Below are 14304 nucleotides of genomic sequence, written 5' to 3' on the forward strand. Positions count from 1 at the left end.
GACGTTCCTCCGACGCCATATCGCTTCTTACGCCGTCCCCGAGTTGCACGGGGATCTATAATCTTCTTAATAATTTAGTACAGCACCGCCGTGCTCCGTGTAGTTTTCAACGTAAAGAAAGTTTTACCGAAGAAAACAGTCTAAAGTCTCAAGATGTCTAGAGCAGGGGTTAGCAACTGGTGAAACGAAGCTTCCGCTAAGATCGCCGTATATCAACGCGCAACGTCGATTTTCTGGATATTATTCTAGAACACTTTGCAAGTTGTGACCCTTATTACGATTCTTTTGTTAAGTAATTATTAGCTAGAAGATAATGCCTCTCGTGCTTCCATTTCACGATTGTATTAATGTTAAATAAAAAGTTTAGCTTGCGTATTGTAGCTATTACAAATGATCAATCCTATCCTCTTTCTATCATACAAAATTTCATGTTTTTCCTAAAAATATTTACAAATTAATTATTGTATTTTTATGTATCAATTTTATATATCTTAAGAATCTAGTGTTTCTAGTATTTTTTTTTAATTAATATGCAAAATTATTATCAAAGAATAATTTTGATTTGACAGATTTTGGATGGAGCCAATTTTCTCTAGTAAATTTTGTGGAAAATCACTCTCTTTCAACACGCAAAATCTACGTTGAAAAATGTACATAAATTCTCGTAAATGAGATGTAATTTACTAGAATACCATCATCACATATATCATAGGGTCGATAAAAATAAATGATTTGTACGTAAAGTACGAGCGCATACGAAACGAATGACGTAAAACAAATAGTATAAATCGGGCGTAGTTTTATCGTCGAGTGTGACCTATGTAAGCCTCAACGATTAAATATGTCACGTATCGACTTAAAACAGGGGCCGCACCGCAACTTACATGGATAGTACATAGTAAGGAATCCTTCATTATTTAGGGTGACAGTCCTTCGATATTACGGTCGGTTAATGATACTTTGTGCTAATACGACGGATAAGTCAAAATTAGATCAACATTGAAGAAGTTATTGATGGCACTTATACTTAGATATTTTAATCTTTTATTTAAAACGCGAAAGTTTTTTCCCCATACAGCAAACCTCCAGGAGAGTTTTCAAATTCTCACCCGAGTACCAACAGTCATTTTATCCTTGTTGCTTACCGAATGTTAAACAAGGATAACACTCTAGGGAGTCCTCGGGTGGGAATCTGAATGCGCTTCAGGGACGTCCTAAAAACGTTCAGAGAACATTCCTATGGCCTCTGAATATCGTTCATAGATGTTCCCAGGATATTTCTCGAATAAAGGGTGTCCTGTTCAAATTTGTTAATGAATACAATGATTGATGAAATAATCAATACATATTTGGATTTAAAACTCTGGATTCAACGACGCGATTTTACGTAAATCGAAAACCTGCAAATTGTGATGTTTTTATCACTGCAAAATAATCCTAATAAGAGAACTTCATGTGACTTATAAGATACTCCTTTGGTCGTTCGGGTAACCGATTTTGTTGATTAGCGACAGCGCAGTCGAATTGTTTTTTTGGGAAGAAAACAAGGCGGACGTAGCAATTATCGAGATTGAACAACGATCTAGAATTAAACTGTTTTGCTTTCCACAAAGTTTCTTTTTATGAAAAATCAATCGTGAATTAATTACAAGTGAGTGATGTATAATATTATAAAAATACGTGCATGTGAGGCGGAATAATCTAATTGCGATATAAAACGAGTAAAAACTTTTAAATTAATTTAGCGGAAGTCGTCATGTCACGTTTGGGTATCTTTGTTCTGATGCTGTGGTCGCTGATAACGTGCTCCTACGGATTTACGATGGATCGTGCAGGTACCGCGTCAATCTTTGCTTTCATCTTCGCTTCATTTGAATAGTCATATTTCTAACTTATGACAAAGTATAAATCATACATATATATCAATCATTTAGTCAACTTATTCATAATCGGTTCTTGTTTTTTACAGTGTGTCTTGAATAAATAATGTCTTAAGATGTTAATATTCTATTTATATTAAAATTATATTTAAAGACGACTTAAGAACATGCTTTTTTAAGAACGTGTTTTTTTAAGAACGTGTTTTTTTAAGAATGTTTATTATACATATTGATTAATATGTCACAACTCAATAGTAGTGTTTGTACCGCCTACATGGGACACGGCACCGTCCTTGGACACTTATCAAAGAGTATTTGTCGACTCTGCAATGAAAGAGATACAGGTAACTGGTATGAACAGGATCTTGCAAACTGAAGATACGAAAATATCAAAAAATATGTTAGAAAATCAGACGCGCGAGAAGAAATCAACAACCGAGAAAGTCGAGATGAAACTCATCGAGATGAAACCTATCAATGAAATAGCATCGGCAATGAGGAACGACGCTTCTGATTCTTCTGAAGAAAACATTAATGCTGTTATTACTCCTCGAAATATCATTTTGCTCTTGATCGATGAAAGAGACCATGAGAAAAAGGAAGAGAATTCGTGGAAAGATTATAAAGAAAGACTGCCCTTCGCGATTGAAGGAGTTCTTCAAGTACTTTCCTATAATTACATTAATCATTTCTATGTCGGATAATTTAAATTAATTAGAAAATTGAACATCTATAGAATAAATTTTTCTTTCATTATTTAACTCTCTTTTCTACACTCAATAAGTACAAAATAAACTCACGTTCTTACGAAAAAAAAATATATATATATATTCAAGTATTTTTATTAAATATAATATAACAAAATAATTAATGAAAAGTTTGATAAAAATGTGATACTATGAGGAAGTGGCGAGTTTTTAAATATGTTAAATTTAAAGAAAGAACTGTAGAATTCAGTTTTATAATTTTATTTTATACAATCTTTACTATATATTATTAGGTGTTGGAATTAATTCGTAGCGTTTTTTAATGAAAGAATGTTATTTATTTCACATGAGCATTAAAAAATACATGAATGAAAGTACTTCCCATCACTTGTAAAACGCTACGAATTAATTCCAACACCTAATATATAATACGATACAATCTTTTTAAAGCTTATTTATAGTTTAAATTCGAATTGTGTTAAATGAAATTTATAGAGTTGTCGTGACAAGATCGAGAATGCTAATTTCTCTATGGATAACGCGTCCATTTCTGAAAAGAAGGAAAAAGATTGCAATTGCGAGCATATCCTTCTCTCGAATATCGAAGAGTTGTTATCCTGGGCGACACATACAAGAGGAATGACAACAGGTTTGAAAAAAGGAAAAAAATACATTTATTAAATTATTGCAATTATTCATGTATTGAAATTTTTAAAAATATTAACACGAAAGAAAAATATTAAGAATTAAAAAATATTAAGAATTAAGAATTAAAAAAAAATAATTAAGAATTAAAAAATATTATAATGTATTCTTATATAAAAATATCAATGTATTCTTCCAACATTCATTATGTTAATTACTAATTTAATTTGATTTTGATTTTATGCAACAGGTGCAGTTTCCAGCAGCAACTTCTCGATCCCATTTTTTCCTAAATACGAGTCTAGCTCAAATAAGAGTAATGCAAAGTTAGAATTGCGTAAAAGCAAACGCGATTTCAACGACGGTTGGCAAGTAATCGATCTTAACGATCGGATAAGTTCCGTTCCCCCTTCGATTGCGGAAGATTCAAAGACAGACGGTGAGTCAGAAATGGATGTAATTAAAGAAAAATATTTCACATGAATATTTTAATAAAGATGAAAAGATTCACAACAGATCACATTAATTAAAGATTAAGAAAAATAAGCTAAAAGACAGTAAAAAACAAATATGAAACATGAAATTCTGATAATTTTAAGAATAATTCCAAATACGAGACATAAAATATAAGATATAAAATAATATCTTGGATGATATATTAAATTAGATTTTGATTATTTTAATCCTAAGTGTAAATAAAAAGATATATATGTTATACAAAATATAACAAGTTGACATTTTAGTTATTTTGACGTAAAATATAATCTTTAATTAACTTATAATAAAATAAAGGAAAAGATAAAGAAACAAATTTTTTATTTATTAGGAGATTTGAATTATGATACCACATGGGATATTTTTGATATATTGTCCAAAATAAGAATGGCTTTTTTTCGTTCTCTACTTGAATCATTGCACAAGAACGATGGTGTGTTCAAGAATAAATTTTCTTCGCGCAAACAATCCTTTCTTCAATCGACTGCGATTAATTTAATCGAGAAAACCATCAGAGAGCTGAAATCTATTCCAAACGATAAAGGTTACATGTTAGTCGCCGTCGTGCCGAAAAGTGAGGGAACCGCCGCTATTGATCTCCTTCAACGCGAAGTAATTACTGCTTCAGTCAATAAGACGTCAATAAGATCATTAAACTCGCAAATAATTCAGAGAAATATAAAATGTAGTTTAGCAGTTCTTTTTTTATTTAAATATTTTCGTTAAATTTTAATTAAACGCCGAAATCAAAAATACATAAATATAATAAACATAAAAAATAATTACATTCTTATAAATATTAATAAACTTATAATGTTTTCTTAAATCAATGAAGACTTCTGTAAAGAACACTCTTTTAATCGTAACGCAAATCTGTGTTGGAGACCAAATACCCGTTTCATTTGCTGCACAAGGACCGAATTGTCGAATTTTTCAAGAAGCAAGAGTTATTGATGAGCTACCAATTCTAATAAAAAAAGCTATAATTACAAGCAATTGTTATGATACCGAATGTATGAATCGACAAAGACGCGATGTTCCAATTAAGTTACGTTTATCAACTGGAATCATTTCGCAAGAATTGCCAGCGGAAAAGCGAGTTGTTAGAAATACGAACATTAAAAAACTGGTAAGGTGAACCAATCATGTCTTAATAATAAATAATGATAATGCTTGTTTATCTGTGTCGCAAGTTCAATATTATTATTTATATATTCAATAAATATATATTCAATAAATATATATTCAACAAATTATTTTACGTCTTAAAATACAGATCGATAAAAGTAGAGCACACAATTGTATAAATATATTAGATGTTGGAATTAATTCGTAGCGTTTTTAATGAAAGAATGTTATTTATTTCACATGAGCATTAAAAAATACATTAATGAAAGTACTTCCCATCACTTGTAAAACGCTACGAATTAATTCCAACACCTAATATATTTGACATATATTTAAATAACAATAATAATACTTTGTTGAATACAAGAGCAATTAATTAAATAAAATAAAGAAATAATTAATGAAATAATATATAATCATTTAAAATACATTAATTGTATTCCATTTTTGTACAGAAAACGGATAAACTGAATGGCACTACGTCAAAGTAGGTTTCTATGTTTGTGTAACTTTTATGTTTATATTATATTCAACTGAAATATTAATACAAATTGTTAATAGCAAAGACTTTCAATAAGGATTAGCTTCAAATTTTTAATAATCTGATCTGGAAATATGTCTATTGATTTTTGGGATAAAAATGACTGTTTTATATCTTCTGTTTAGAGCACCGTAAACATTGAAGAAAAACAACGAAAAAATACAAAGAAATTCGGCTTCATTGAAGACAATACCATGTGACCTCAGTACAGTTCTCGGTGCCATGACCTCAATTCTCGCCAAAGTCGCAATAACATCTTAAATGTAAAGACATAATATTTCGTACTCCATCTTTATATGTTTTTATTTCTTTATCTTTTTTTCTATTTATTCCTCTATATTTTACCCAATATAGATGAGAATTAGCAACAATTTTGATAATATTTTCTTGAAAAAGCATTATAAAAGATAATATTCGATGAATAGGGCTTTCGAAAGAAAAGAAAATTACGATGTTATGTTGCTACAATATCAATTAAATCCACGAATAAACTTTGACAATTAAATAATTACCTGTGCAATACATGAATAATTGCTCTGATAGCATCAGAAATTAATTTTTCCCAAAGGAAAATTAATTTCTAATTTGTGAAGCTGTCGTTAAAATCTAACGACAAAAAAAGCGAACTCTAATCTACTATTGGCAATTTAAAAAAGACAGGATTGACTAGCTTCGTATATTTGTGCGGGGCCAAGTATTTACCGCGTGTATAAACACGTCTTGCTAATTCCAGTCAATTACAAAATCGCACGCGAATGTATATGAAATTGCAACCAGTAATTTCATACACACGCGAAATCTTTCAGTTATGACGGTCGCCATTCGCGTAATCGTGCCCTGGTGCAACAACGGCGCATGTATCTGCGAAAGAAAGTAAGACGAGGGTATGAGTGCAGCCCGTGTGAGTTAGTCAACGTGTGATTCTATGCACTCGGAAGTGAATGCGATACAGAATCGAGTGTACGATTATCACTGTTATCTTTACTAGCAGCGTGCGAAAGTCAATAATAAATTCTTGAGAATTATTAATTATTCGCAAGAACAAAGACTTGCGATTTCGTTTGTGTTAATTATCATGATCACGCATTAGCAATAATCCGAATTTTTTTGAAGAAAATTTAATCTTGTAAATCTTACGTGGCTATAAATATACATTCGAAAATTTGCTAATAAATTGTGTAGTAAAACATATTTAATAATAGATTGATCTGACGATATGTACAGAGCGATTAGAATTATATAAAACATGCGTGTAACAAAAAAGAAGATTATATCGCAATTATATCGTTTTTTCCGATTTGATCATTATATCGCAATTATATCGTTTATATTTGAATACAGACTTGCTCTTTTCAGCTAAACTTCTTAAATGGTTTATCTTCCCTCTTTTTCTCTTCACATTAAAGAAAAAAAAAGGTAATATTTTTCATTTTTGTCACTTCTTTTCGTCATTTTGTCCTTTTTTTTGTATAAAAATTGTACATAGAAAATAACTGAAGCAGCTTCTGAGATTTCTTCAGATTTGCACGATTACTTCTTTCTCACTGTTTTTTCTAACGCTAATACATTCGCTAAATAATAGCCTACATTTATATGACTAATTGTGCATGTAATGTTGATATCAATCGTATAGTTATTATGCTAGGCCAACATTAACTTAGCAGTGGTAGGCAATGCATTTATAGAGTGTTCTCTAATGGCAGATAATAATCGTTAATATGACGTTTTCTAACTTTTTAACGTGTATAGTAATGTAATCAATTATATGAATACTTTGCTGAAAGAGAGAACTGTCGATATTTTTTGTCTCTTCTAAGACATTAATTAAGTCAATATAAGAACAGTTTTCTTATATATGTAAACACGTTATTGTATATGGTTCTTTTTCATATAATGAATGACAATGGACAAATGTATTAGCTTATTTCTTAATAGTGGATTTCAACGAAAATCGGAGAATATACACGAATATACCTGTGAATTTATTTACTCATTATACGCAATCGCAATAATTTTTCAATTACTTACCGAGGAATGGCGATAGCTAACTTTAATATAATTCCGTGATTTTAGAAACTCATGAAATTGTAACGTTTATATAACGTGAAAATTCTCGCCTGATGAGCGCGCCTGACCGCTTTAGTACGTACGTGATTCATCTTTTTTTGCTCTGATAAACAATAAAATGTGAAACTTCTTTCTGAGAATCGATCAATGTGTCTTTAAGCGGCTCGCATATAAATAAGTAAAAAATTATGTACTTTTATCATACTTTTGAATTATACTCTATTAGCTTTTTTTAGCTAGCTCCAGATGCCATGACCAATGTACGTCAATTTTATGCATTACACTCGCTAAATATTGATTTACATATGAATAATTATACATGTCATGTGTGTATATAATACTAGCTAATGTTGGCTTACTTTGGACGGGTTGTGACTCCGCTTTAATAAGATTGGAAATTAATTAATAATCTCTTCCTCATAAAATCTTTACGTTAAATTCTTTATATAAAATCACTAAAATTTGAATTTTATAACAAACGACTACATATTTCATTATAAAATTTCCAATTTCAGCCTATTATATTTTTAGAACGCCCACAGACGTTGTATAATATGTGAATATTTGCTTTGCTCTGTTTAATGTCTCTGGTATCATACAAAATTTATTCTTTTACGTCACGAAATGAATGGAATTTCTTCTAACTATCTCTCATGAATCAACAGAGCTCGACTAATTTGTTAGTAAAATTTGCCCAAAAAATTGCTAATCAATCAGATTTTCTTTTACGGCGTACTGTAACAAGCAAAGTAAGAGTGGGGCTTCCCTATGATATAAAGGAGAACCGGTCCACGCACGAGAAGTAATCGTTCCCACTCCGTTGTTCATTTGCCGTCTCTCGAGTTTGCGGCTCCGATCATTTCTCTTTCTGCAACTATCCGAAAGTCATCGTTGCCGCGATCATTTGCACGTTGAGTGTCTGTGCCTGCAAATGTCGTGTTGCACATCGGTCAAGGTAAGTTTGGCTCTCTTTTATAACATATATGAAAATCATCTGGGAAACACTCACGAGATCATTTTGCATGCGTATCATATCGCGTTAATATTACTACATAATATTATAAAGTTACATTCAATGAAATAAGCTTTAATCTTCTATGGACCGATTTTTTTTATGATTATAAAAAAAATTATATAACATGAAATCAACAAATATCAACATATAAATATAAATTATGTCTATCTGCAGACAAAATGAATCGGAAATAATTGAAAAATGATTTTTAATGATCATTTTGGAGTCATTTTGGAGTCATATCATAATGACTTATTTTGCTTGCAAAAGCATTTCCAAGCAGAACAATAAATTATATCAAAATGATGTCAAAATAATTAAAAGTCATTTTTCAATCATTTCCGATTCATTTTGTCATAACTTGTTCTGTTCAGGTTTGCTTTAATCTCAGATTAAAGTTGATACCGCTATCCAGAATGTTAATGGTTATTAAAAATACATTATATATTGATACTGCTATCCAGAATGTTAATGATTATTAAAAATACATTATATATATCAAGATGTATACATCATCTTGCGATAAGAAATTAAATAAATTATAATAAAATATCGATTTATTAGTGATTTGAAAATTATTCGGACTCATAGAGAGTTAAATATCGCGCTTAATGTTTATATTAAAATATAATAAAAAGAAAAGGAATTGTACATTTCAAATTTAATTGCGAAACCATAATTATTATTCGCAATGTCTTATTTAACTCTTCGAATTTTTCTTTAACTTTTTTACAAGGTGATTCTTTTTAAGAATCCAGGTTGTCTTCATTTACTCTTACACATTTTTTGTCGTCTATACTGCGACGCTTTCTTTGTCTATACTGCATTTTTTACTTGTCTGCAGATATATACTGTAGATATACTGCAGACGCGACACATTTATTTTGTATCATAGTATATCAAACAATCATATGAGAATGTTGAAAAATTAATAGTTTATAAATTAAAAAAACTAAAGATCTTTTATATTTGTGAGAATAAGTTTAAATCTATAAATTAATTTTTTTCCTTAAATATTACTTAAATATTAATTTTCCTATATTTTTAGAATTATATATTACTATTAAAATTTTTTAAACCTTTGATGTTTAATTAAAATTCAAAATCAGATCCTCTTTGTTTCTTTTTCTCTCTCTTTCTTTTTCTCTTTCTTTTTCTTACTAATTTGACATTATTATAAATTTTTCATTTCTATTGTAATCAAATTACATCCTTTGATGGTGTACAGATAATAATAACATAGTGTCTACAAAATGTTAAAAAAGTATATATTTAAACTAAAAAGAAAATTTAACTAAAAAGAATATATTTAAGCGCATTTTTAGCACTTTGCAGACGTTGCTGTGTTTGGATAATGCTCTTGTCACTAATGTTTTGAATACTTACAGACTTTCACGCTTGCCAATTTTCCTGCTTTATGAAAAGACAATCACGATAGTAATTTGGTGACCAAGAGCGCTTGCGCCATAACTATTCTAATTTAAAAAAAATCTTTTGTTTTTCACTTTGTCTTTTTTCAGCTTCAAATTTCTTTTTTTTTCTTTATAATTAAATAAGTATTTTGTTCTCGAACTTTGCGCGGAGAATAAACCTATAGTTTTCTGTATTAATTACAAGAATATGATTTTATAAATTTTTTCATATGATTAAATGGGTCATAAAAAATGAATTTCGAAATACTGCCGTTCCCGAAACGAGAAGGGGTAAAGATTAAGAAACATTCTCTCGGCTTCTACGTACGAAGCCGCGACGAGTTAGAGAAAGTTCGCGTTGAGCAAGTCGCTTTGGTCAGCATTAATTCCTGACATAAGAACGATGGGTATCTCAACCGGTTGTGCAATCCCTGTAGTGCACATTACGCGCGTAACACGTGTAACCGAAAAGGAGTCATAGACATTATGCATACAGTAGGGATGATGTCGGATTTATTTTGCAAGTAATTTAATTTTACGCTTTCTAATCCTGAAAATGGGAGACACATATATTTATATTTTTTTATTATAAGAATGCTCGATTATAGGGAATCCTTGAATTTGTTTGTCTATATTTGATGTCATATAGATATGTTCCTACTTTCTTATTGCGATTGTTGTGTTTGTAGATGCTGTTGATACAACCTACGGATGAAATGTCTAACCAGATACGAGTGGAATTGAATGAGAATGTAGCAACGCGCGATAAGGATCTCGAAATGATTAAAGAATGGCTCGCTAAGCAGCCGCATTTACCTAAGTTCGACGGTACATGTAATTTTTGTTAAATATATGTTAAACATATGTTAAACATATAAAATTAATAATTATAGTGAAGGCAATCTGCACAAAATTTTAGGATATTAAGAATCTAATTTGTAATTTTACATACCGCATTATATTTTTACATATATATAATATTATAAAATTTTAATATATGTTTTATTTTAATTTACATTTCATTTTATTTTAATACATTATTCATTCTCTTTAAATATTTAAAATAAAATTCTAACATGAATTGTACAGATCATCTAAAGTAGGCTTTAAATAGATTCTTTTTTAATTAGTTATTATAATTAATTACTATAGATATACAGAGAGAGAGAGAGAGAGAGAGAGAGTCATCATGATATAATCTTATCTCTTTTTAGATGATCAAAGAATAATGACATTTCTACGTGGGTGCAAGTTTTCCTTGGAGAAATGCAAATGGAAACTAGACATGTACTTTACGATGCGTGCAATAGTTCCTGAATTTTTCTCCAATCGTGACATTACAATGCCGGCGCTGCAAGAAGTAGCAAAGCTACTGTAAGGATTTCGAATTGTACATAGTATACATATGGCGATAGTTTAAGATATTGAAATTCGGAAAGAAACGGTACTCCTATAACTAAACGGCACCTCTAACTCTTCGTCTCCTTCCTGCAGACATCTACCTCCTTTGCCAGGCTTGACGCACAAGGGATATAGAGTGATCGTCATGCGAGGAGTCGATAAGGACATACCAACTCCCAATATACCGGAAACTATGAAAGTATAAGTTTATTGTGGTTTATTTCATTTCGACAAAACTGTACAGACATTTTGGCTATACGGAAGCAACGGTTTTGTTGAGTATCTAAAAATTTAGTTGCAAATCTGATAATAATTTTGTTGGACTATCAAAATAATTATGTAGGACGCTCAAACATGATGAGCAGTGCTCCAAAAAGTTTTGATGTTCTAGATGTATCAGCTTGAGCGTTCTGCACAATTATTTGGATGGTTCAAAAAATTATTTTCAGATCTGTATGTAGCTAAATTTTTAGATACTTCAGCAAAACCATATATGGATTCAGAAATGCTTTCTTCAGTAAAATTTTGTTATGTTTAAAAATGAAAGATCAATCTTATTTACAACACAATCTTTCGTATTAGTGCTTAATATCCCTTAAAAAATACATTTACCGATGTTGTTTCGGTAAATTTAATCTGATGTTCATAAATAACATTTTACCACGTTATTCTTAATTCTTTTTATATTTGTAGTGTTTATAATTGAACTCGATTTATAATTGAAATCGATTTCGATTTTTAAAAATTATTTCACATCGATACTTTATGTAATATTTCGTGTCATGATATCAGAATAACAGACATTATTATCATTAAAGACAGTGTTCATGATCGGCGACATTCGTCTGAAGGAGGAGGAACACGGTGTGGCTGGCGATGTCTACATTCTCGACGCTGCTGTCGCGACGCCCATACATTTTGCCAAGTTTACACCATCTCTAGTGAAGAAATTTCTGGTCTGCGCAATGGAAGCATATCCAGTGAAGCTAAAAGAAGTGCACGTGATAAACATCAGTCCACTCGTAGACACAATCCTTAATTTTGTCAAACCTTTCCTGAAGGAAAAGATACGCAATCGCATCTTCATGCACAGTGATATCAAGACGCTATATGATTACATACCTCGAGAGATATTGCCGACCGAATATGGTGGCGACGCTGGACCCATCCAGAATATACATGGCACGTCAATTTCACTATTTCTATTTATTTGGAATTTAGAGTGCATTTTGAAACTTAATTTCAAACACAATTTTTTTTTAGTCTCTTGAATACTTTGAGAAAAAAAAACATTAAATTTTCTTTATTAAATTTGTGAGACATCCGGCATATAATATCAAAGTGAGATATAATAACAATAGTTGTTATTAAAATAGTAATATGCACATATAGAAAACATCACACTTAAATATCTTTAAGACTTTAAGATTATTTCTCTAACTAATATCATTTCTTTTTCTTTATCTTTCAGACATGTGGATGAAGAAATTGGAGGAATACGGGCCGTGGTTCGCGGAGCAGGAAGCTATGAAGACTAACGAGGCTTTACGACCAGGTAAACCAAAGACGCAAGACGACCTATTTGGTCTTGATGGATCCTTCCGGCAGTTATCGATCGATTAAGTCGTTTAACGCGATCCAAAATCGTTATGGCGTAATCACCGCCAACGGCAGTCGTTAACCAGATCGTCAGCGTAAACTTCGATGTCGATCGATCATAAACTTCGTCCACGATGAAAGCTGAAGCATTTCCGTTTCAAACGATTACAAATGTATCGCAAATTTTTGTACGAACTGTGCTCGATATCGAGTATCTTTAAAATAGCGCGATTCAATTCGTATAACTTATATAGTTAAAACATAATATATTTTTATCAAAAAGCTTGCCAAAAAAATGATAGAGATGATTCATTAACAAAATATTAATATTTTTCATTTTTTAAATTTATTTATTTTTATAATTGAAGACGTCACGTCATTGATTATAATTTATTAGATAATTTTAAAGAATCTAAGAAAACAAAATTTACCTTTTTTATACAGATATTTTTTTTTTATCCAGCTTTCCTCTCCATCGACTTTTTTCAGATAATACCATTTGTGTTTTATTCAAGGCACATACATAGAATAATCAAATTTTAATATTCTTTTTTATATAATAAAATAATAAGTACTTTATATATGTAATCATATTAATGGCGAAACATAAAAATTATGTTTTACTTTGTCTTCTAAATTAATTAAGTTTAGAAATTTTATTGCCAAAGTTGATTCTTAAAAAGGATAATATCTCAATATAGAAATATTGTGATATAACATTTAGTCAAGCAGTACGTTAGAATATACCGCACTTTTATACATACATACATATAAATGCACATTAATAACTCTAAAACGCCTTTTTAATATGGCATATTCAGCTTTTTTTTTCCAGTACCTTTTCAATGCTTTTTTTGATTGCTTGTAACTTTTTTATTAATAAAGATATCTAACATTTATTTGGTACCATTATATTTCTTAATGTCTTTCATTTTGATTGAGAAAAAATTGATTACAATATATGTTTATTTTTATAAAAGTAATAAGCAATCAAATTGGGTTGGATCTAAATGTGTTGTTTCCATAGTGAGACGTTTTAGAGTTAAAGTTATATATTGTTATTATCATGTCATTAGTAAAATATGCAATAATGTTTGGAAATTGAGTAATGCTGAATTTCGTAGTGAGCCATAAATGTAGCAATATAAACAAGTTATAGTTTTATACATTCTTTGCTTGAATCGTCGGCGATTTCTCTCTTTGCACTCGTAAACGTGCAAAAATGCGGCGCACTGACATGTACCTATCATTAACGTGATGTTTTTTGATGACTTCAGATATTCATTATCGATATTCTATCTCAAGAAATGAGAACAAAGTCTTCCAGAATGAAAGATGTAGCTGTATCCCTGTCAATATTAGTAGGTAATTTGTATAAATAAATCCTAAAAAAAAAGAACAATTTTCCTCAATC

The 14304-nt window shown here is 30.2% G+C and overlaps 2 protein-coding genes across 5 annotated transcripts in view; both read left to right on the plus strand.

Moving 5' to 3' along the window:
* The window catches only part of LOC105147776 (uncharacterized), a 36291-nt gene extending 28563 nt beyond the window's left edge, over positions 1-7728 (plus strand). Inside the window, exons 2-10 of one of the 4 annotated variants that reach the window (XR_015548318.1) lie at positions 1746-1835; positions 2136-2542; positions 3083-3236; positions 3483-3671; positions 4059-4339; positions 4563-4856; positions 5311-5342; positions 5522-6356; positions 6753-7728. Coding sequence is in view for 3 of the 4 variants with exons in the window: in XM_087416232.1 (XP_087272358.1) it covers positions 1757-1835; positions 2136-2542; positions 3083-3236; positions 3483-3671; positions 4059-4339; positions 4563-4856; positions 5311-5342; positions 5522-5531 (1446 nt within the window). In the remaining variant the exon portion in view is untranslated. The other 3 variants (XM_087416233.1, XM_087416232.1, XM_087416234.1) reach the window with 3 other exon arrangements.
* A 540-nt stretch (positions 7729-8268) lies between these two features.
* Positions 8269-14292, plus strand: LOC105147777 (alpha-tocopherol transfer protein-like). Its single transcript, XM_011059028.2, has 6 exons — positions 8269-8418; positions 10580-10718; positions 11105-11264; positions 11385-11490; positions 12110-12473; positions 12763-14292. Exons 1-6 carry the CDS (start codon positions 8395-8397, stop codon positions 12912-12914), a joined length of 945 nt encoding a protein of 314 aa, XP_011057330.1. The 5' UTR covers positions 8269-8394; the 3' UTR covers positions 12915-14292.
* The last annotated feature ends 12 nt before the right edge of the window (positions 14293-14304 follow it).

This window comes from Acromyrmex echinatior, chromosome 19 (genome assembly GCF_024713525.1).
Source record: "Acromyrmex echinatior isolate Ae372 chromosome 19, ASM2471352v2, whole genome shotgun sequence".
NCBI classification, from domain to species: Eukaryota; Metazoa; Arthropoda; class Insecta; order Hymenoptera; family Formicidae; genus Acromyrmex; species Acromyrmex echinatior.